This window comes from Diorhabda sublineata, chromosome 11 (assembly GCF_026230105.1).
Source record: "Diorhabda sublineata isolate icDioSubl1.1 chromosome 11, icDioSubl1.1, whole genome shotgun sequence".
NCBI classification, from domain to species: domain Eukaryota; kingdom Metazoa; phylum Arthropoda; class Insecta; order Coleoptera; family Chrysomelidae; genus Diorhabda; species Diorhabda sublineata.
The window spans coordinates 6,533,615-6,557,506 of NC_079484.1; the positions used below are offsets into that span (position 1 = coordinate 6,533,615).

General features: G+C 32.1%; 2 protein-coding genes across 3 annotated transcripts in view; one reads left to right on the forward strand and one right to left on the reverse strand.

The window, feature by feature from the left end:
* Positions 1–16,233, reverse strand: part of LOC130450358 (uncharacterized) — a 133,281-nt gene extending 117,048 nt beyond the window's left edge. The window contains exon 1 of one of the 2 annotated variants that reach the window (XM_056788711.1): positions 15,905–16,233. The gene's annotated coding sequence lies outside the window, so the exon portion shown is untranslated. The remainder of the gene's footprint in view (positions 1–15,904) is intronic. The other variant, XM_056788712.1, reaches the window with a different exon arrangement.
* The window catches only part of LOC130450431 (axoneme-associated protein mst101(2)-like), a 35,019-nt gene continuing 22,859 nt past the window's right edge, over positions 11,733–23,892 (forward strand). The window contains exon 1 of the mRNA XM_056788804.1: positions 11,733–11,851. Coding sequence (XP_056644782.1) covers positions 11,733–11,851 — 119 coding nt within the window. The remainder of the gene's footprint in view (positions 11,852–23,892) is intronic.

The window sequence follows — 23,892 nt, forward strand, 5'->3', positions numbered from 1 at the left end:
AGACTTTTCCGGCAAATGAAAGATTTACCTTATTAACTAAGTGGATGGACTTAGATATTAAGTTACAGCTGGAAGAAAAAAAGATCCTCGTTTTCCAAATTTCGCTCAGCCATTAAGAAGTTTCTCAATCTTACCTGTCTCTGTGGCTTCTGGCGAAAAAATTTTTAATAAATTGGAAAGAATGTGACTCAAGAAAGGCTAATGTTCTAATAATGTTATTAGAATATATTTTCAAGGTGATAACTGTTGTCTTGATAGAGCATGAAAACGGCTTTTGAGCAGATATTAAATAGAGATGATCGGAAAAATAGCGTACAAAACTGAGGGCGGAATAAAAAAGTTCTAAGCCAGAGGTGTCAAATTCAATTTTGCATATTAAATGTTGAATTCGTAGGTGGGTCAGATTGAAAATAAAAAAATTAACTGAATTATTATAACATATATAAACATCCGTAGACTTGAGAGTACGTGTATTTAAAATATCCGTAGATAAATCGAATAAAGTCTAGAAGCTCTAAAAAACATGATTTTTTTTTCTGTTACACATTGCGATCGAGGGCCGTATCTTTGACATGACTGTTCTAAGCTGTAAGTGGATGAGGAAATTAAAAACGACGATTTTTGGCTTTAATTTTGAAGATATAAAATAAAGTTTCAGATAAAAGTTGCAGAGCTTTCAATTTTAGGTATATCTAATCAAGTTTACTTTTCCCTTAAAATGCACCCTTCCGCCCCTAGGACGGTTCACAGTTTGTTCTACAAAAATGAATATAAGAATAGAGAACAATTTTTTCATTCCTTCTATTGAAATGAGGGGTTGAAAACAGATTTGAATCGATATTTCAGTTGAAACGGATATAATTTCAACATCAAAATTCAATAAAATAATTATCCATAAAAATTGTTTTTGAAATAATTTGTTTTAACTGAAATATCGAGTAAAATCCGCTTCGTTTTCAATAGAATGAATAAAAAAAATTTCTCAACGATTATTCTTTATTACATTTTTACAGAAAATTGTAAAGTCCAATTTTTCATTGAATTTTCATGTTTTTGTACCCTTAATCGTCCTAGGGGTATGTTTTAGAAGAAAAGGAATTTTTCCATTTAATTCCAATCATACCTACCGACTTCTTAGTATTTATTGTACTATTTATTTTCAGGTATGTTGTTTTTTTTACTATTACCCGACTAGCTAAAAAATAAACTACTGGTTTTCAAATTACATTTTTTTAACGATGCATTTTTTTTATTAGACAGTTAGATGAGTTTATATCATCGTAGTAATAAAAATATAAAACATTCAAGAAGGCAGAACATGATTATGGGTATAGTATTGCTAAGCATAAGTTGAAATGGGTCCGTAGGCCGGCCCTGTCCAGCTGCAATGGAATTTTAACATTTGGTGGAGGCGCATATGGTGGGATTTGTTTGATGTTTGAGTGTAAACAATTTTTTATAGCAAGCGGTTTATTTACAGTTTTTCTTTTAAATAATTTCTAGGAAAGTCTATTTATTTATTTATTTTTGTTCTAGAACTTTGTAAAATTTTATTCAGGTACATAAATGATTTGTGTAAACGCAGTTAGTTCAGTTTTAAATAAATATTCGTAGTGAAAAGAACGAAATAATTAGCAAATTATTAAGTTAATAGTATTGTATAGTGTGTGAATAAATTAAGAACGTAATTCACCCTACGAATTGAAGGAGTGTAAATAAATACGAAAAAACGTTGCAGTATAATTTTTTTTCAACGTCAATGTCAATTTCAGAAAAATGTTTGTGGCGTATTAGTTATTTGATTTATCATTATGATGTAACAGTTTTAATCGGACTTAAAAAAAACCACGACACTGCCGTTATCATGATATTGCTTCTACATTTTGTAGAAATTGTAAATACATTTTGAATCATGCTGTAATCGAATGATAATTCCTTTTATGTTTTCGGTAATCAACGAATCAGAGAGACTAGTTTTTCGAAACTTTCATTGATTAATATTTATAATATGAACATATTATGTTGAAAATGTTGGATGTTGGGAATTTTAATCAGTTTTAATGCCATGTAAATTTTATCGAATTTTAGTGGAGAAAATCTATACAAGATGTTTTTAAATTCATGCGACAAAATTCAGGAGGTTCAACCCCATCAAGCTAGACGGGTATCGAGAGGTAAACAGACTAGAAATATCTGGGACTCGCACTAAACTTCCCTGGAACAAACATGGAAAAAAATAACCACCAAAGCCACAAAATGGTGTACAAAAACTTTGCATGGAGGAACTGGGGCTGTAACCCAAAGTTCCTAAGATGGATGTACATGGCAATCATCACATATGGGCAGCGGTTTGGGGTACTAGAACTAGTCTGAATACCACGAGGAACCATCTATCAAAGGTATAAAGACTGGCTTGCTTATGTGCAGCTGGGGTCATAAAATCTAGCCCAACAGCTGCACTAGAAGTGATTCTAAATTTCCCACCTCTCCACATAGTACTTGAAAGCGTGGCAGAGCATTACTTAGAATGTTTAGAGACGGAATCATCAAAGAAAACCCGTTCCTGGAACCCTGGTACATGTCTCGGGACGTTGCATTGAAAAAAATTAGATTTGAAAAAAACTTCACCTCAATAATAAACTGTAAAAGCAAATGGGATGAAAACACCATACAAAAAATGAACAGAAATTCCATTAAATGGTATAACGATGGATCAAAAACAGCAGACGAAACTGGACTAGGAATGTACGGGCCCAGAACCAAACACTCTGAATGTCTGGGAAGCGCACCAAACATTTTCAAGCAGATATTGAATTGAAATTGAAAAATGTGTTCAAGTCAATCTATGTACACAATTTCTTCGAAACATTCCTGCCAGAGAGCTTTGGAAAAACTATGTTGAACATGTTATCATAGAAGATACTTTGAGATTGAAATTTTTTTCTTTTGTTTTATTTGCAAAGAATTTATTTTCCTTTATGGTTTTTGCTTTAAAATTTCGTTTTCCAAAATAAAGAATGGGGTACAAAATGAGCTCAGTTCACGTTTGGTATCCTGTTTAAACCAAACTCCCTTACAAACAGGTAGATTTCACTCGTCTATTTACGTTTTATAATTTATTATTCAGTTGTAGCAAGTTAACGAGGTGTAATAATGATTTTTTTCAAAGTTCCAAGTAGGACTACGATTAAGTGTATCTGTCTAAATAACGACGTTTAATTCGTCCAATTTATATTGATATATCCAATTTATAATGATTGCTTTTAACGAATACCTTTTCGTATAATATATACATATTTTTAAAAGTATTTATAAAAATAATAAATTTATAAAATGAGGTGTCTACGCCTATGGTAGATAGATCAAACAAAATTCTCGGCAAGGGTCTTTATATCGTTTTTTATATACTTTTTTTGCAATAAATTTAGAAGAATAAACCGAAATTTCAAGGTTGTACGATAATCCCGTACTCCATTGAAAAAATTGTAACTGTCTCTAGCAACACCGCAACAGCAAATTTTGTATGAATAAAACTTTCATTCATATTAGTTTTCGTTATCTTTATGTCTTGGAAATATGGCGCCATCGCCAAGAATAACTCGAACATATAATCCGGAAGTGAGCAGAATGCCATTCGATTACTAATTTGTAGGCAGACAACATCGCAGTGAATGGTAACAGGTAGAAATGAAATATGTGAATTAAACGCGCATACTGCAAAACGTACAAACGGTTTACAATCTGTGACCCAAAAGTACGTACCTTGATTGTCGAATATAAATACGAGTATATCGTGCACACACGACGTGAGTCGTAGTCTGGCCCTATCGATTTTTCCCTAGACTGAAACTCCTTCCTCTCCTCCTCTATTACTCAACTACCGTTCAGTCCTTCTCACCCCCGAAAATCTCTATCTCTAACGGCAGCTTTATAGCGCGCCAGACGTGAACTTACAACCATTGAATCTTTCTCTCTCTTCCTGAGACTGTCCTAAGGTACGTAACTCTGGTACAGCGTTGCCAGCCTCATATCCACGTTGAACTTTTAAAGAGATGTATTTTACGTAACATATATGTTTTACTAGCTTTTTTAGAAAATATAACGAAAAACATTTGTTGTTTAATGAAAAATTAATAGTTAAGTGTTTTAACATTCATTTACACATATTTCAACAACTTTTAAACCCATTGTGATATCAATATACGTGATGATGTAAACGCAATTCCAGACATATTCTGTGGTCTACAAATGAAGTACCGTTAACAAATAGATGACAGATGACGCTTGATTACAGAATTAAAGAGATGTATTTTACGTATTTTACGACGCTTGATTACAGAAGACAGTTGAATCAAAGTTAAATTTTAAATAATCAATTCTCGGCTATAATTTTGTAAATAGTTACAAATTATTTCATTTCTGAAACTTCTATATTATTATTGTTTTATTTTAAGAGTTGTTCTAGACTAATACTTGGCAACATTGGTCTGCTGGGTTTTGCCGCGCAAACTACGTAGTAGACGATGACGTTTCCGGTTAGTTTTTCTTTTTCTTTTTTATATAATGAAACAAAGGGCGAAGACCAACTTCAGGTTGTATTAATTCGAATTGTTTTCATGGTCATATTAAGAAAGTAATAGATTCGAGTAAAAACATTTAAGTTCTTCATAATAATTTAATAGTTTAGATTGAGAAATACGTTACGGGAATTATAATTGCGTTTTTGTCAACATTGACTGTAACTTGTATTATAAAATCTGAATTGTAAAAAATTGCTTGTTTCGTTGTAAAATTAATTGCTACCACGTTATGGTTAAAGCTGGTCTGGCCGATATTTTATGGGTGTACAGGGCATCACGCAGTCGCAAGCAGTGTCATCTTTTGTGACGTCGAGCTATCACGGTAACGAGTCTTAGTTAGAACGATAGAGATGGCGTTGAACGCGTTAAGTGTATTCACTAAAAATATATTCATATTTTTAAGAATTTCTGAAAATTAATAAAACATTAAATATGGTATTCATCATTTGTTAAATTGTTTGTCGAAACAATTCAAAGACAATAATCTGTACTTAAACATACAGGGACCACCAATTCGATCAAACTGAAAAATAATGCATTGCATTATAAAAGACAGTTTTTTTTCAAATTATATAAAACTAATTACAAAAAAATTCGTTGAAGACGTAGATTAGGGTTAATATTCCATTGCATTACTCTGTATCAAAACTTCAGGTTGGCCAACCTAATCTAATGAACTCCACTATTTGTTCTGGAGGAGGTTAGATTTTTGCTTCTTCTGGTTTTCTTTTCCGAAGCATACCTAACATATAATTGTAATACTACGTATATTGGTGCTTCTTCCTCCTTACCACAGAATCTACATTCGTTAGTTTTAGCTGAATCTAATAAGTTGCTTCCTGAATCGATATTTCCCTATAAGGAGGAGGAGGCAGCCGGAAGGACCTCTGGAGTAGTTTTTTTTCTCATAGGAGCATTACCTAAGCTATAGGCTTCGTTGTATACCAAAAAGGTGGAAGAAATTTGTATATGATATACACTCCGCCAAAAAAACACTAACTATTTTTATATATATGAATGTTTCCAGATAGTCTCAACTATTTTCGGTGTTTAAATTAATAACAGAGATAAAGTGATATAAAATTAATATATTGTACTCGTGTTAGGTAATGGAACGCATGGTCAATAGGGTTCAAGTCCGGGATGTGTGTAAGCCAGTCTAAAACTACAATATTTACCTACTGAATGTACTTGTTTACTATTCTTGTGATATGGAGACGTGCCTTATCATATATTAACATATCATCATTGCCTATAAAAGGGGTATAAGGTAATTTAGCTCTAGAATCTCTGTAATGTACCTATAGGTACAGGAGGTGGGGCAATGACCGGTTAAAGCCAAGGTCATCGACCGGTCAAGGCAAAGGTCAACGTCTGATCGAAGTCAGCAACCGGCCAAGGTCAATTCAACGATCATCTATCTGACACGGTCAATTCTGTGTGAGCCCTTGAAGATATTGTACGAAACAACATGATAGACCCTCCTCCAAAATTTGTTGGAGGTGTTATGCTTCTCACCATCTCATACACCAAAAAACGTAAACATAAACAAAATTTGGACTCGTCCGTGAAAAGTACGTTACCCAAAGCTCGTATACTTGCCAAATACGCAAATCATCAATAAAATTCCACTAACGCTAATTTTGTAAGCAATGTTGCCATTTTTATGGGCGATTCGTCCTTTTTTTTATCGAATTACATTTTATAAAATATTGTGCTAAACATTTGAATGAGAAATTATAAAAATATCGTATGCGTGATGATTAAGGAATACAAATAGACTTCAATTATGTTTTTCGGAGGTTAATCCTCTCGACACGACATTAATTGGCGCCGGCACTGGCGTCATTGTTTAAATCTCGACGATTTTACGTCAATACTTAAGCCGTAAAATATTGTTTAAACGTACGCATCTATTTAAACAATGTTTATTATCAAAAATGATAAATTTAAAATGTTTATTAGTTTTGAAAACTTCGTATATATTTACGAAAATGTATAATCAAAATAATAGGAAAATTCCTCCCTAAAAAAAGGAACGGTCAAACATTTAATATACATATTTTATTATTGACCAGGATGAATTCTATTCTTTCAGACATAACCCAGTTATTATTAAATATTACATGATTATTTTGCTTATACAATAATATCGTGTCAGCTCTATCTTATTTAACAATAAAATCTGTTATCATCACCAAATAATAATTAGAACGAAGACACAGCGAAATCACGACATTTATTCATTTGACACACATCTAAGAACAGACTTGAAGAAAGATTCAATAACAAAATATGTGACAACAAACCTCTATTTATTTATTATATATTCATTATTTCACAGTGGAGTCTGATCGACAGTGGACTGCACTCGAAATCGTGAAAATGCACAAAAATCGGCATCAATTTGTAGAAAAAATCGCCTCGTTTGAAGTAGAAGGAAATGTTGTTGTGCATCATGTCACAAATCAAAGAAAACGCAAAATTGCATAAATTGCTTCTACATCTATCGTATTCTCCAGATCTGGCCCTCAGCGATTTTACTATTCTCAGACCTCAAGAGGATACTCCCTGGATAGAAATTTTTCGCAAATGGACAGGTTATTACGGAAACTGAAGCCTATTTGATGGCTAAAGATAAATGGTATTGTCAAAACGATATCAAAAAATTGTATAATCGTCATATTCATTATATGTTTTCGAAATCAATTATAGGTTCGTTCAAACCCATCAAAAACCTTCCAGCAGGGCATTTATAGTTATGCGAACGATTCATTTCCGGGACGGTCTTTTCGATACTTGGTTGATATCAAATACTGTTACAAGAACCGTGCTTAGCCGGAGATTTGGCGGAATTATTTAAACTCTTCCAATAACCGCCCCATGGACGGCTCAGATTAACAAGTTGGAACAAACCTTATATTGAATGATAAAATCAAATTTTATGAAAAAAAATTTGTTCTATGCTACTAGCGAACGAGTTTTTCAGTCCGCCTCTTATATTATATACACAAGGATGGTTCCAGAAGTACCTGGCCTGACCTAGAGATGGCGGTAGTTGCTTGAGAAATACCACTGTATTAGAAAGTACATAATTTGTTAACATTGAAGAAATTGGTCATCGTTTGGGATACAGTACATTTATTTGAAAGGCGTTAGATCAACCAATAAAAAAACTGAACTAGATTCTAATTTGGGTGAGACTGCTTATTCCTAATCAACAGTAAAATATTGGATAGCAAAGTTTAAACGAGGCCATACGACCTGGGAAAACCAGAATCGTAGTGGTCGACCAAATTAGGTGACGACTCCAGAAATATTGAAGAGAATCCACAAAGTGAAGATGTTTCCATTCCATTCCATGCAAACTTGTATTTTTTTGGGCGGATGTAATTTGAACGCTAAAGGATTAATGTACTTTTTACAACATGTAAACTAGGCGCCAAGACCGAAGGGTCATTTTAATCCTATGTGTATTTTGGGCGCTAACCGATTGAAGTACATGATTTATGAAATACAGTTATTTATTAAATCACCGACATTTATAATAAGATATATTTTTGTATTTTTAGATTTTCCTATAAGAGAAATGACCTATTATCACTTAAGGTCTGAAAAAATTTACCGTTAGAGGGGGCTACTTTGCACTTTTTTTAAATGAAAAATCTGCCCTTAATAAAGTTTCCTCACAACATTTTTGTAACCCTCTACAGAATAGAGTAAATTTTATATTTCTTTATATTTTTATTTAGTACTTAAGTACATATTACATATAAAATAAGAGATTTACATAACCTAACCTAACCTAATCTACTTAAAAATCTATCAACTTTCCCACTATTGGGTTATTTTATGACTCGACCTACCTGCACTTCTTAGCGCCGAAAATACACGTCGGACTATCTACCCTTCTTGGTCAGACAGGTAAAGAAGGATGGTTAGCGCCCAAATTACACCCGCCGTTTTATTTTTTAGGTCAGGTATTTCTGGGATCATCCTCGTATATTTGTTTTTTCCATTTTGTGAAATATTTGTGTGATAAGTGATAAGACATCATTATCCAAGGTATTACTAATATTTGTTTTTGTTATGAAAACAATCTTGGCACTATGTGTTGATTAGATTGTTTTGAAACATTTCGAAACGATAAAAGTTTTTTATAAATACCATAACAGGATATTAATACAATGACACAACTACTTATAGAAACTTTGAAATACATAAATTATTATCTACAACGCGATGTCAATTAGGAGGCCCCCTCATTCATTCGCTATTTATTTTACAGTGTGTCACATTTAAAACGAACAAACTTTTCGTTATTTGGAAGAGTTCTTATCTCAATTTTCTCACGATTATAATGGGTATAGGACTCAATTTTGAAAGTACTAAACTCAAATTTATTAATTCCCATCCGACTCATTTTATTTTTTACACTTTTTTCTCGTTAGAAAAAAATAATTTATGACAGTATTGAAATGCTAATATGCAAAATAGTTTTGTTCGATATCTTTCTTGATCCTGACTCTAGGTATCACTCCACCTCTTTCGTAGTCGATCACTACTTCGTGTTCCAATTGGAGATAAACCCCTTGCTATGTTTACCAATCTATCGTTTGTCATTTGACTTATATGTTGTTTCCATTGCATCACAATCTGATCATGAAGATCCATAAGCAATTTTTTCTAGCCTAACTGAACTAACGTGGAATCACAATGTCCTACTCATTAGTATACCTTACCGTTTACGCGATCTTCGCTAACTCAAACGTCTTGATTCCATTAAGCCTCCTCACTAAATTGTCATTGTCGAAGCATTGAATAACCTCAACGTTCCCATGTTGTAGTATCCGTTGATCATGGCCACTGGCCAATTTGGCTATAGTCTGATCAACAGTTTCTACATTGGGGTCCCTATTTATACTCTATTTTGGAAACGTTGTATCACTTGAATGTTACTTTTACTGGCACAACCCCAAAGCTGTACGTAATATGTTTGTTCAAAAACAGTTTGTTGTGTGTACACATTTGGAGTTCCTAATCTGACGTTACCAAATACTTTGCATTGTTAGTATAAGGAATTTATTATTTCTACTAGAATATTTTGATTTAGTTTGTTCGTAAAATTAACATGATTTGTTTTCGTTCAACTTGATATGCCATCTATTAGTTCAGGTGTTAATGGACGTTTGTAATTTCATATTAGTTTCTTTGTAGTCTTTTCCGACCGCCAAAATGGTTGCCATTGTAGTATATTTCGGTATATCCCTGGTATATAGTAATTAAAATAAAGGAACTAGGAACATTGAGATATTTTTTCCTCAATTTTTGTTAGATGCAAGTACGCGTCCTCCGTCTAAATATAAAGTTGATTAATTATAGTTGAAAAAAAAACTAGAAAACTGGCTTCACGAGACTTTACGCAGCTACGTACTACTATATAAGCTTGTCAAATATCCGATTAACCTGATCATGTAATTGTAAAATTAAAACACACGTTTCGGTTTTTAAACATAGAGTAATTTTTATAATCTTCTTTGTAAATACATAAATGCTTAAAGCAACTTCTAACAAGCTATTATCAAAATTCGAAAATCGTTATGTTGGGCAACTAACCAGGATCACGTTCATTTTTATTCGGAGTTATTCTGGTCGTAGTTATAAATGATTTGATCCTTTTTACCCTGGTAGGCCAGTGCGAATAGCGAGTTGTTTCCGTTTTCTGTGATTTTTTGAACCTTAAATATTATTTATTCCCTTTAAATGAGTATCTACTATTAATTTCCATAAGCGGCAGTTACTGAGGTTTATAGTTTCAACATAAAAATATCTTGATATTAATCTTTAATCAGTCGTTAGAGTTCTTAACACTTTTGGGTTAGTCTAGGTTTTTTTAATTTTAAAATAGCACCCTAAAAGCTGAGTTGACCATACCAAAAGGTCATCTACCTGCTTTTTAAACGAGTTTACTACTGCTTGATGTATATCTCCCCGTATAATCACTCTCGCGATATTACAAACTGACGAATAATTGTGAACTGCAACCAACCATTTACAATTTTACATAATTATTTCTCGATAGTTTACAATCTGTCAATGTCGAATCGTCAAATTGCGAAATAACATGCAGGGTTCATAATATATCCGGTTTTATCATCCGTCAAATTATGAACCGGCCCCGATTGGTGGATTCAGACACAGATTACATAGCAATTGTGAGCCATAACCCTCATTTTCTTCTGACACAACTCAACATATTGTGTGAACCACCTGTTTTCATTTTATACATGTATGTGCTCCAGAAGCTTCTTTATTGCAAATATAACACACCATATTCTTGGTTTGAACGTTCTATACTTCATTGGCTTTGAGGATATCTAGGTCTCCCATGGACAATCTTTCAAGCAGGCCACAAACTAATGATTTCTTTTGATACGCATTAAGAATCTCGACTGCCACTTCTTTTGCCTTTTTAATGGTTGCAAAAAGCAAAATTTTGTCAAGTGATCCTGATACTTCAGTAATCATTTGTACTCTCCATCTGGAGATGTTTGAAAGTCCACAAGATCTATCTGACCTCTTCGATTAAACCATTTACAATTTTACGTATTATTTCTCGATAGATGAACCGGCCCCGATTGGTGGGTCTTGGCGGTAGCTCGTTCTGTGTCCATGGTGTTGAGAAACAAACGTGAGAGGCAAGAAAAGAAAATTCACAATTAATTGTGTGTAGTAGCAAAATAAAAAAATCAGCAATTAAAAATGTTCATTTATTGCTACAAGTCAGAGAACTGTGACATCTGGAATTACATAAAAAGTTAGCTTTTTTACAATGACATTTGTTAGACACACATTGTCCTTTGTGCAATTGCACTGTTTCATGCCTTATCCGCCGAAAGAAGAATCAGTGTGTCAAACCTAACTGCAGATATTTCTTCCTCTTCATTATCCGATTTATGTATAATATCCAAAATTATCACAGGTTTCACACGTACTTCAGGAGGCATTTCAGGACTGTTTGAAATATTGTTTTGATCTTGGACATCTATTTGCTGGCCTAATATAGGTATTTCTTCTTGTTCATTCGCCTATTGGCCCTTTTGTGAATTATTTCGCTAGTCATCGTTATTAGTCTCCTCAAAAACTCTCTCCATGTCTTCTTCAGTTTCTAAATTGGATACAATATTTTTAGACAAACACGTGGACGAGAGTCCTAGTTGTGGATCCTCTCCAAACAAGGCTTTATATGGAGTCCTTGCAATTGTTGAATGGTAAGACGATTTTTTCTGAAATTGAACGAAATAGCAGCCTATAGACCAATTAGTAGATTTGTTATCCACCATCCAAGCTCGAATCATATTTTTTACATCTTGGTTTGAACGTTCTATACTTCATTGGCTTTGAGGATATCTAGATCTCCCATGGACAATCTTACAAGCAGGCCACAAACTAATGATTTATAATACGTATGCAGTAAACTCACGTCCATTATCACTTTGAAGAATATGTAGACAGCCAGCTTCTAAAAATATCTTAAGAATCTCGACTGCCACTTCTTTTGCCTGCTTGCTTTTTAATGGTCGCAAAAAGCAAAATTTTGTCAAGTGATCCTGATATTGCTGTAACCATTTGTACTTTCCATCTGGAGATGTTTGAAAGTCCACAAGATCTACCTGACATCTTCGATTAAAGTCGTCAGAAATCAACGGCTTTACGACAATCCCTGTTTTAGGAAAGCTTTTCTTTGAAAGACATGTCTTACACAGGATAAGAAATATTGTTATCGCAAATATTGGTACCACATATTTATTTCTCAAGGCGTGAACAATTTCGTCTCGTCGTCCATGACCTGTAGCGCAATATGTGCGTCGAATATTATTTGGTAATATGCCTCTGTTGAAATTATTGGTACTACTGGATCTGAGATCTGTTTTATTTTTATTATTAAATCCTTTTGGTTACCAACATTCATAATACCATTATTTGTTGGGCGGCTTCCCTGAGATTTAGCTGAATTGATCAAACTTCGTATTTTTTCACTTGTCCATTCCAACTTTTTACTATTTGCACTGTACCCTCTGTAATGGTAAATTGTTCTTCATCCACAATAACTGGTGAGTTTTGCGGAAGGATCGGTTCAATTTCGGACATTGTTATAATTGGATATAGCCTCACAAATCACAAATAATAATATTGCACAAGTTTCTTATACACTAAAAATGTTACTTTAAATATGATTGAAATTATTCGTCAGTTTATAATATCGCGAGAGTGATTATAAACTAACGATGTTCACAATCAGACGGTGACATATATAAAGCAAATTCAAGAACATCACTTTATCAGTAACTGGAACGATGTTTATAAATATATATTTCGAAGGTGTCCCTTGAAAAAAATATTTGTAAGGGTATCTTGAAAGTAATGTCGGTTTTCGTATGTGAAAATTCCTACGTCTCAATTAAAACATGTCGTAACATGTTAAGATTTGTATCAAATTCTATGCAGAGTACATTCTCTTAACATCTCGTTTATTGTCGAAGTAGTACGTTTTTATAATAAATAATATGGAGCGCGATAAACATGAAGTTGCTTTCCAATTAAACGATGTGAGAACATGGGAGCGCAACGCTTCAAACCCACGTTGCAAATTGCAGTTTTTAAGATATGTGCGTCGAATACAGATCTCCCTTGTCCTCTCCAACACCAGAAAAATGTTTGGGGTCCATGAGCTTTGAAATTGTACTTTAAACACAAACTGTAGTATCTTGTATTTCGGACACGACCACAAAACAACAAATAATTTGTGACAAGCTTTCAAATTTGACATTTGACACAAAACATACCGAAGTTTGTTCCAATTGATTCTTGTGTGCCAAGCTCATGAACGTCGAGTCCATGGGTATGATGCACCACGTTCTTAATAAATGGGAAAGCGACATATGTGAAATTGGAAGGAAAGACACCGGAAATGAGCGAACGGCACAGCATTGGTTTAATTTTTCTCATATCATATCATAGGATATTGAGGTTACTAGAGAAGTAGTAGAAAACTTGTCGAGACCATGTCATGTGCAATTCTCTTGTCGCATTTAGAAATACGTAATACAGAAACTTGAAAAGGCTTCTTCTCAATCACCTCACATCGATTGCATTGGCCAGTTCAGTACGGACTTACGCCATATTAGCGGGAAAGATGAAATTTACTGCGATATTTCAAGAGAGCTCGCCTGAAGTCACACGGGCTTTTAGAAAAGCCGCCTCTCACTCAGGTGTAAGTCACAACCAACCTTGTACCAGTACTCTCCGACTGTTGGGATCTCATAGACCTTTAAAGGTACCATACATCGCCATTTAAAATCATTGGTTGAGATCTACAAAAGTAATCGATTAGTGCCGTTCGAATTAATCGAGATATAATCGAAACGTCGAGTAGAGAAGAGATGTCAACAGCTCCTTGCAATGCGATAAGATGCCACATCGCAACATCTTATTCTCTACAAAGTTCATATTCGTCCATCTTTGTAATATTGCTCGGACATTTGGAGCTCGGCTCACAAGCATACACTGACGATGCAATAAAGGAGAGAGCAAGTCGACTTATAGGCCCTCAAGGGGCGACCATAAACTTGGACGGCTTAGAACATAGAAGGAAGGTCGTCGACCTGACTATGCCCTTCGAACAGTCAAACATCTAGATCCAATCTAGAGCAGTTTTTGCAACACCTATTTGACAGGCAGAATTTTCTCATGCACACCGAGGAGATGCCCAGGCGACAGGTACCACTCGAGTGTTAAAGGGTTTTCCTCCTGTGCTTGCTTTTTAAATTCTTATTGTGTGTATGGTAGGATCATTCCAGATGGTCGAGCAATATAACCAGAGAATAATAAGTTCAAAGAACTTTATTGAACTTCTACCACATCCAGCATTTAGTCCAGACCTTGCACCGTCAGATTAATATTGCGTGGAGGAGATGTTGAAAATGCTGCGTGGCATGTTTTGCATCAAATAAAAAAGTCCCAAAGGTCTAAACGTTAAAATAATAGAATACGATGGGCATTACTTCGAATATTTTTGTATTATAAATTAATTTAATAATGTGGTAATTATACACATTCATGGTCATCTGGTTTTTTGGCGCTAGAAAATCGAAAAATGGATGGATTTTAATGATCTTGGTCTCAAAATGTTCCATTTTACGGCGGATTTATAAAAAAAATTACTAGAAATAGCTGGAATGAAAATTTCTCATAGTTTTAAATCGTAAAAAAAACGGTTTTGCAAAATAATCCTTTACAAAAAATTATCTCATTATCAGATAAGGTTCTTATATTTTTTTTTGTATTCTACATAAATTAATAAACAATTTAAAGAAAAATCCAACAAGAATGATTTTTTCAGTTTTTATAGCTTAAAATGAAATCGATGAAAAACAAATCAATTTTCGTGAATAGTTTCGTACTATATTCTTCAATGTTAATAGTTTGCATTTAAAGTCATGAAACTGTAAAAAATATTTATTTTTTTTTAATTTTCGTATTTTTTTTATAAACCCGCCGTAAAATGGAACATTTTGAGACCAAGATCATTAAAATCCACCCATTTTTCGATTTTCTAGAGCCAACCTAACCTAACCTAACCTAACCAAAAAACCAGGTGACCGCGAAAGTGTATAATTACCAATAATGTTATTTTTTTTATATTGTAATCTATAGAATAAAAATAAAAAATACAAATAAGGGTAAAAAGAATTTTATTCAACTTTAACACCGAATGCAATGTATTATTTAATGTGACAAAGTAAGTGAATAGCCTCACACAACGTTGACTTCCAGCAACATAATAGATTCAGCTACGCATTGGAATTTGGGTTAAGAGATAGGTGGTGAACAAACATAAAAAGTAAGGTAATATTAGAATATATAACTACTATTCTTGTTGGGAAAATATGTTGAAAAAACTTCTATAAAGATACGAATGCCAATAAAACTTTCATGAATCGACTTCCAAGGAGGTCATCCGTGTATGAAGTATATTCAGAAAAGATACTTTGATCTAATAGAAATTGAATCGAAAAATGATTAGTTCGCAGGAATAAAGCAATTCAAAAAAACAACAGTTTCTTAGCATTAAAATCTTGATAAACAAGTAAAAACAAATAACTAAATGTATAGCAACTATTTGATGTGATAATGGCATTTAAACAACATTCCACTACCTCAAAATATGGAAACTTGTTAAACCAGATTTATATTTTTTGCAATACTAATTATTTGTACAAAAATTTCAAATTCTTCAGCAATAAAAGCGGATTGTGACTGACCTTTTGAATATAAATGAGCTGTATTAATCCAAGAATGTTAATATTCGAAAAAGCACTGTCTCAGTATCACATTTCTAATTAAAATTCGAATAAAACGATAACAAAACACGTAACCACATCGAAAAGTACACACTCAAACACTATAAACGATCAAAATTCTCAGGCACTTGAATATTAATTTTATTTTCTTTGTATTCATTCACAACAATGATGTTTAAATGTCAGATAAACGTAAATGTGCTTCAACGCGAAATTTCAACTCTGCCCATATCACATCTATCGATAAACTGTCTATGTAACGCTTTCTAGTGACTGCTAAACTGGTGCTCAAGTCACATGCTGGCCAATCACACAGCGTCGAGAAAAAAACAAACAATGCGCAGTTGCCAGGCGTTGGAATATATCAGGTGCACTCCAAATACTATTTAATGAAAGTAATAACGTGTTTAATGAATGAATGTGTTGATTTTATACAACGTGCAACGTCAATATTTTATTGTACTACACGGAACAATGAAAGACAAGAAAATAGTTTCTGCACCGATGATACGTGATGTAATTCTTAAATACAATACTACATAAAACCTTTTATAAGTGTTTAAAATTTAATGACCCAAAATATTTTATGTGCTTGGTGAAATCGTTGCGAAATAAAAGCTCAACTACCACATCTATGCGGAGGTTATCTTTTGTAGTTAATATCAAAAATATATAGTGCGAATAAAATGGTTTATTTGATTACATTAATTCGCACTTGGGGCTATTTTCATATATAAATAAAAAATTATCGAAGCTAATTAATATATCCATCATAGAAATTAAATTTAATTTAGTAATAAAAACTTCATTAATTAAATTATTAGAAAAAAATTTGTAGGTATATACTACAAACTAATACTTGCTTTATAGTCTGGGGAAGCTAGGAAACCATCACCAACTTTTCACCCTAATCGAAAATATATTACGATAAATAGAAAAAATTGAATAATAATCAATCAAGAGAAACATTATTTTCATATATCCTTATTAAGAATATACAGGGTGTTTCTATATTCGACCGACCATAGAGAAATCTCAAGAAATTATTCATTTTGATAATATAGGAGCCTAGTTGCTGAGATATAGGGTGTTCAAAATTTTAAATAACAATTTGCCATAAATCGAGAACGGCTTTAATTTTTTTGGAGTTTACTCCTTAAGAATCGATTTGCATATATAAGGGGCCCGGTATGAGAAAAATGTGAGGAGTAAAATCTGTCCATGAATGACCTCGTTACGTTTTTGGTGCGCATCCTATGATGCGCAACTTTCTAATTTGTCAGTGTCAACATACTTATATTGCTGTCATTGTGAAGTTTTATTATAATTGTGTTCCTCTAAAGTGAACTGAAAGTATTTTCAAATAACTATGGCAGAAAGAGGTGTAGATGATATTGCCGGAGCATCTAATAAACACGTGGTTGCAAGGTACGTTATAATTCATATATTATATGTATGAGCATGTGCAATTTGTATTTATTAAATATTTTAATAATTATCGATGTAGTTCATATAAATATATATTTGAAAACAACACATAAAATTAGATAATCAACCCAATATGAATTATCGAGCGCATCCATATAAAAAGGAAAATTTCTAACCTAACCAAAAATTATTTTTTTTGTCGATGTCTATAAATTCTTCCACGTTATTATGATTTATTTTAAAAATAATTTTTAAATATTAACAACTGTAGTCAATAATTCGATAATATTATCAGAAAAATCGACAATATTTTTTCATTATAATAATGTTTTTATATAATTTTCGTTCGAAAAGTTATTTTTTAGCTTATTTAATTAATTTTTATAACCATTTTTGTTAATTATTAAGATAATATTATATTTTAAATAAAAAATTAATTATAATAATTTTAAAAAAATGTTTATAAAAACCTTTTTTCATCAATTTTCTTAAAGTAGGTTAAAATTTTTATAATTATGCATTTATAAATTTTCTAATTTTTTTTTTTATATTTTTTGACTAGGAAAAAATCTAAACCTCCAAAAACTCCAGCCGAGAGACAGCGAGCTCACAGATTGAAAAAAAATTAATGAAGGAAGCCCAAAATATTCTGGCAATCAACCAATCTTTTTTAAGTTAAATAAACTCTTTTTGCGTCTGGTTAGACTATCGAACTTAAGGAGTAAACTCCAGTCGTGCGTCGGAGCTGACACATACACACACAATTTTTTAATTTGGTGAGCAATAAGCTCCTTAATAAAGTGATATTTTAACATAAACTTTGGAAAAATTTAACCAGTGGCGCGCTGTCAGGGTTAGTTGTCACTTTTATCCCATTATTTTTTACGCCACTGGAGCAAATTCTTTTTTTTATTTTGTTTTAAATTGCCTGATTATTTTTAGTTAAAAAAAAACTAATAACCTTTTATAGAGCTAAAATAAACGGTGTTTGCCTCTATTTGCCTCTAAACAAAAGTCAGGATGAGGAATATTTATCAAAGTTGAGAAGTTCATTTTATGGATATGATCGGGAAAACACGATAAAAAATTAACGTATTTTGAATAGGGTTATCCTGGTATGGACCTCGTCAGGATTGCCGTAATATGAAGAATCTAGTCTTTTTTGCTCATTAACTTTTTCATTTGTGCTCGAAAAAATTGTAGACATCAGAATTTTGGAAAATCTTATACCCCATAACCAGCGGCGTAGCCACGTAAGTGTTTATCGGGCTACAACCCGCTATGACCACGCGTTCGTAAAAAAGGTCCTAAAATCGAGTAAGATTAAAGGGATTACATACGAGAAGACAAAATAATTGCTAAAAAACCTTTAATTGAATCTTTACTATAATCATATTTTACTATTTAACCCGTACGATAAACATAATAGAAAAGTAGGTGCATGGGATGTCTTGTAGTGGCTCCCGTTCATCCGTCGTTTCGACGAGATAGGGCGTGAAGGACTACGGTGCGCACGTGCATGACTCTCTCCCGTAGAAATTGATAGGGTGTCATCAATACTGTTTACACCTTCCACCCGAAATATTAAACGTCCATTGAGTCAAAAGTAACCACAAGTAACAACGTAGTATGACCTACAAGATTGAGATTGACCGTCATGACTGTGTCTCTGTTTTTATGGAGTTGTACGAGGCAATCATTGACAGTTTGACAGAACATTTGGACTTGCAAATGCAGTTGAAGATAAACTATTGACACTGAAAGACAAGTCAAACAAATATTTGAGCAAGTACAGGCAAAGGCTGATCTACAAAATTTGAAGTGTAATGTAGAAACCTGAAACCCAAAAGTTTATTACAGAATAGCTGTATTCTTGGATGGAATTATCCAACAACTAAAATCTCGTTCTATTGAAATTTGTAATCTTTTCAATACGTATTGCCGACAAAAGATGAATTGACAGGACGAGAAGGAAGTGAAATCAAGTATGCACAGATGTCGATTACATTTAGATTTCTGTATCATGTGTAATTTCATATACACCAGTCCACCAGCAGTCAACTAATTATTCAAACTATTTGCCACGCAGCCAGGAACGGCTACTACAAGTGAAAGGTTTTTTTCGACATTGAGAATACTAAAATCCTACCCCAGAAACACAAATGAGAGACGTTTGGCTTTGCTCAATGTCCATCGTGAGTTTTTTAACACATTAACTCATATGCTGGATGAGTTTTTTTTAAAGCAACATAAAATGGATTTTGTTTTATAGCAGGAAAGCTGAAGGTGGTTTTAAGGTTTAAAAATTTACTATGTAATTTATTCTGTAATAAAAATCTCTAGTAAATTTTTGATATTTCAAAATCCTGGCTTAGCTACGGCCTTTAACAGTATATTTTAAAAAACTGAATCCTCCGTTTTATGAAAATTGTGAAACAATTTGAAAATTTGTTTAATCGAAATGACGAAATGAATTATAAACGTACAAAAATATGAAGAAAATATTTGTTGGTGAATGTTGGTGTTTTCTAATTTTGAAAATTCAAAATGGCGGCTGCGTAAAATGACATACATATTACGTGGTGTTAAGACAAGAAAAAAATTAATCTACAAATTGGATTTAATCAGTCACGAACTCAAAATTCCTCATAGTATTCTGTCACTACCTTCTTTGATTTTAGATTATGTGGTATCTTTTTATAATGGAAACTAACATTTTTCAAAGGAAAATATCGAGTATGTGAGTTGATTTTTTGATTTTACTTCTCCGGACTATTAGAAATAGTAAACTCTCACTCTCTCTATAAACGTATCTATCGATACAGCGTTGCCGGATTTGCTTTCGAAAGTCCTGGTTATTTAGTTGAACGGGAAAACCGTCTTGTACACATAAAAACTTATGAATAATCAGTATAAGATACTTGGTACAAATAAGGCCTACATAATATACTAACTGAAACTGAAATATTGTTATTTGGTATCCTTTATTTATCGAAATAAGAAACCTAAGAAAAAAGTAATATTCTCATACAAATTTTATAAAAAGTAACCGTTTTTTAACTCCGAATTAGGCCTTAATAAATCACGTCCACTTTTTAGAGCTAAACTTTGGGTAATTTTATACTTTCGCGGTCCCCTCGTTTTTTGGAAAATCGAAAAATCATCCCATTTCGATAATTTTTTTTTACAATCTTTGTTTTTACGAAAAAAATTATGAGAGTGGAAAAAAAATAAAACTTATATTGGTTTTCAGTGCTTTAAATGTTCATGAAAATGCACTCATTCACGTATAATCGTTAATAACTTTTTTCAAAATAATCAAATGTAGTTCTTATATTTTTTTCCTTAATCTACATAAAAAAACGAATAATTAGAAAACAAAATTTATACAAAAATGTTGATTTATCATGTTTTTACAATTAAAAATAATGTAAATTTCTCGTAAAATTGACCGTTTCTCACATACATATAATCGTTTGTACGTTTTTTATTTAGTAATCATTAAAGTTATATGATCAAAATCATTCTTAAAAGTTTGAAAAATAGAAAATTTTCACCATTGATAAAATGTTAAGGTTGATTGTTAAAAGATTAAATTTTATGTACCATTATTGACGATAAAAGTTGATTTTGTAAAAAATAATCAAATAAACATGATCATGTGATTTTTATTTTTCAAAATATTCATTTTTTTCTTTTGTAGATTAACAAAAAAAACCTATGAACTTCGTTTGATGCTTGGCACAAAAGTTATGAACGATTATATCCCAAGAAATGCATTTATGATCACATTTAAAGTCATAAAACCATATAAAATCTTAAAATGAGATATTTCTTATAATTTTTCACATAAACTTACTATAAAAACTGAGATTTTTAGAAAAAATTCATCGAAATCGGATGATTTTTCGATTTTATAATGCGTTTATAATAACATTTAAAGTCAGAAAACCATATGAAATCTTTAAGATAAAAAATGAATAAACAAATATTTTTCCAGTTTTTTTCTAAAATGTTCGTTTTTTTGTATAGATTAACAAGAAAAAATATATGAACACCGTTTGATGCTTTGTACAAAAGTTATAAACGATTATATGCGAAGAAATGCGTTTTTAAAGTCATAAAACTATATGAAATCTTCAGGTGAAATATTTCCTATAATTTTCTTCATAAATCCGCCAAAATAACGAAGATTTTAAAAAAAAGTTCATCGAAATCGGATGATTTTTCTATTTTCTAGAGCCAAAAACCTGGGGGACCTCGAAAGTATAAAATTACCAAACTTCGTTACTGGTTTAAATAAACCAGGAAAACCTAGTATTATTGAGGATAAAAACCAACGCAAAATCAACTTATTGGAGAGAATATAGAACTATTTTATGATATTATGAAAAAATGAGGGCAACAACTGGTCCGAAAACGAAGTATCTAGCGAAAGACGTGGGCTCGAGATGATGCTTCATTACCAAGAGTCGAAGCGAATTGATCAACACAATGCTGTTGGTTTAATCCACGTCCAAAGTCATAGAAAATCAATGCACCAAAATTTTTCATGAATGAATGTTTCAAGTATTTATAAACAACTCAAATACAACTCGTATGTACGTTCACTTTAAAAAATGTCAAACTTTATAATGACCATGTCATATATGACATATGACATATGACATAACAGTGTTGTCATATCTCTCAAACAGAGTAGCGACGACAGTTAATGAAATACCAACACCCACATACAAACCGTAGCTAGGAACTACTAGATATTTAATTTCACATATTTTACAAAGAAAGTAAAGTTTAGTGAAGGTAATTAATATTTAAATAAATATATCATGCCAACAATGATTTAAATACTTTCCATCCTTCACCACTGTGACGTTAACGCAATAACGCTGAACCCGATGGACCCAAATGATTGATAAATATTCCAAATTTCCCGACGTTCTATTCACATCCTCCATCTACCCCGTACTCGACCTGTCAATTTCATTATAATACCAAAAAATCAATACCCTATTCCTTTCCCACAATTAAGTCATGATATAGCGATTAATAATATTCCAATAGCCTGGCTCTTATTCGTGCTTCATGAATATGTAAAATCCCTTGTAAATGTATAACATGAACGTTGAAAACGGGCGGGTCAAATTTCGCAGAAATATAAATCAGATTTTAATGAAAATATTGATTTGTTGTTAGGGTCATTCAAAGCTTGTCTAAAGTCAGAAGCGAATCAAGCCAACAGAAAATTTTACAATTATTTCTATTTTCCAGTACTTAAAGAACCTTTTTTAGTAAACAATTTAAAATAGAAACAACACATTCATTCAATAAAAACCAATATAGTGCAGGCATTCAAGCTCAAAATCGTGTCAAAGCTCCGAATTCTTTAATGCAGCTCCGATTTTCCTGAAAATTTGGAATTGAGCTTATCTAACCCTCCATATCAAGATCTACATGGTCGCTAGGTATGCAAATTGTTTTTAAGGAGTGAAAACCACCCCTTAATCAAAAAACACCAATATTTTAGTTTTTCCTACTTTTTTTCAATTCAAATGTTTTTCATTTTTGCAGCTTAAATATCTTAACATATTGTATAATAGAAAATTTATATATTTTGAAGTATTGACCATTAAAAATCTTTAAAAATTACCCTTCTGATGAAAATAATATAGAAAAAAATCGATTTGAAACATTGCAATTTCATTTTTTCTGCGAAAAATTCATAGGATTTCAATAAAATTTATTTGGTTATTAATTTTTATTATTCAACCCTTAAAAACTACCCCTTTGCAGAGAATGAGTGAATAATAGTAAATCTAACGACTGCCAACTTTTAGATTTTGCATCCTTTTTGGTATCAAAGTTTCTTGTCTCTACTTGAGGTAATTTTTAATTGTCTATACCCTGTATATATTATAAGTATATAATCTCTTGGTACACTACAGGCAACTTAGCATTAACAGAAAAAATCCGGGCGCCAAAATTTGAAAATTTTTCATATCCTATAATTCACAAAAAAATTTTCAAATTCTTATTTTTTATGTCACTCCATTAATTTTGAAGATATCACATCCTAGAAAAAACCATTTTAAAGGTAATTTTTAGGGCTACAAGCTTATGTATGTTAGAAGGGCTTGAGACCCTCCATGTTTTATTAATAAAGGGTCAAAGGGCTGTGGATAAGCAATGCTCGTACTACACTGACAGGTTAATTTGGTTATAACTCCGTCAATTTTTATGCTAAAAAAAAAAGAAAAAAAAGCAAAATAATCGTCATAAAAAATGCTTTAATTTGGTGGTTTATTTGTTTTTGTATCTCTTATAGTTATGGAGAAAAAACGGGGGAAAAAAATTTTTTTTTGAAAAATTAAAAAAAAGTATTATTTAATGCTCATTTTTTTCAAAATTATGCATTTCTAATCAGCCAAACTTTCAAATGTCGTAACTAACATCCAAATAAAGTATTTGGTACAAGTAATAAGTTTAATTTTGATTTTCAATGAAATGGCATTAGTTTT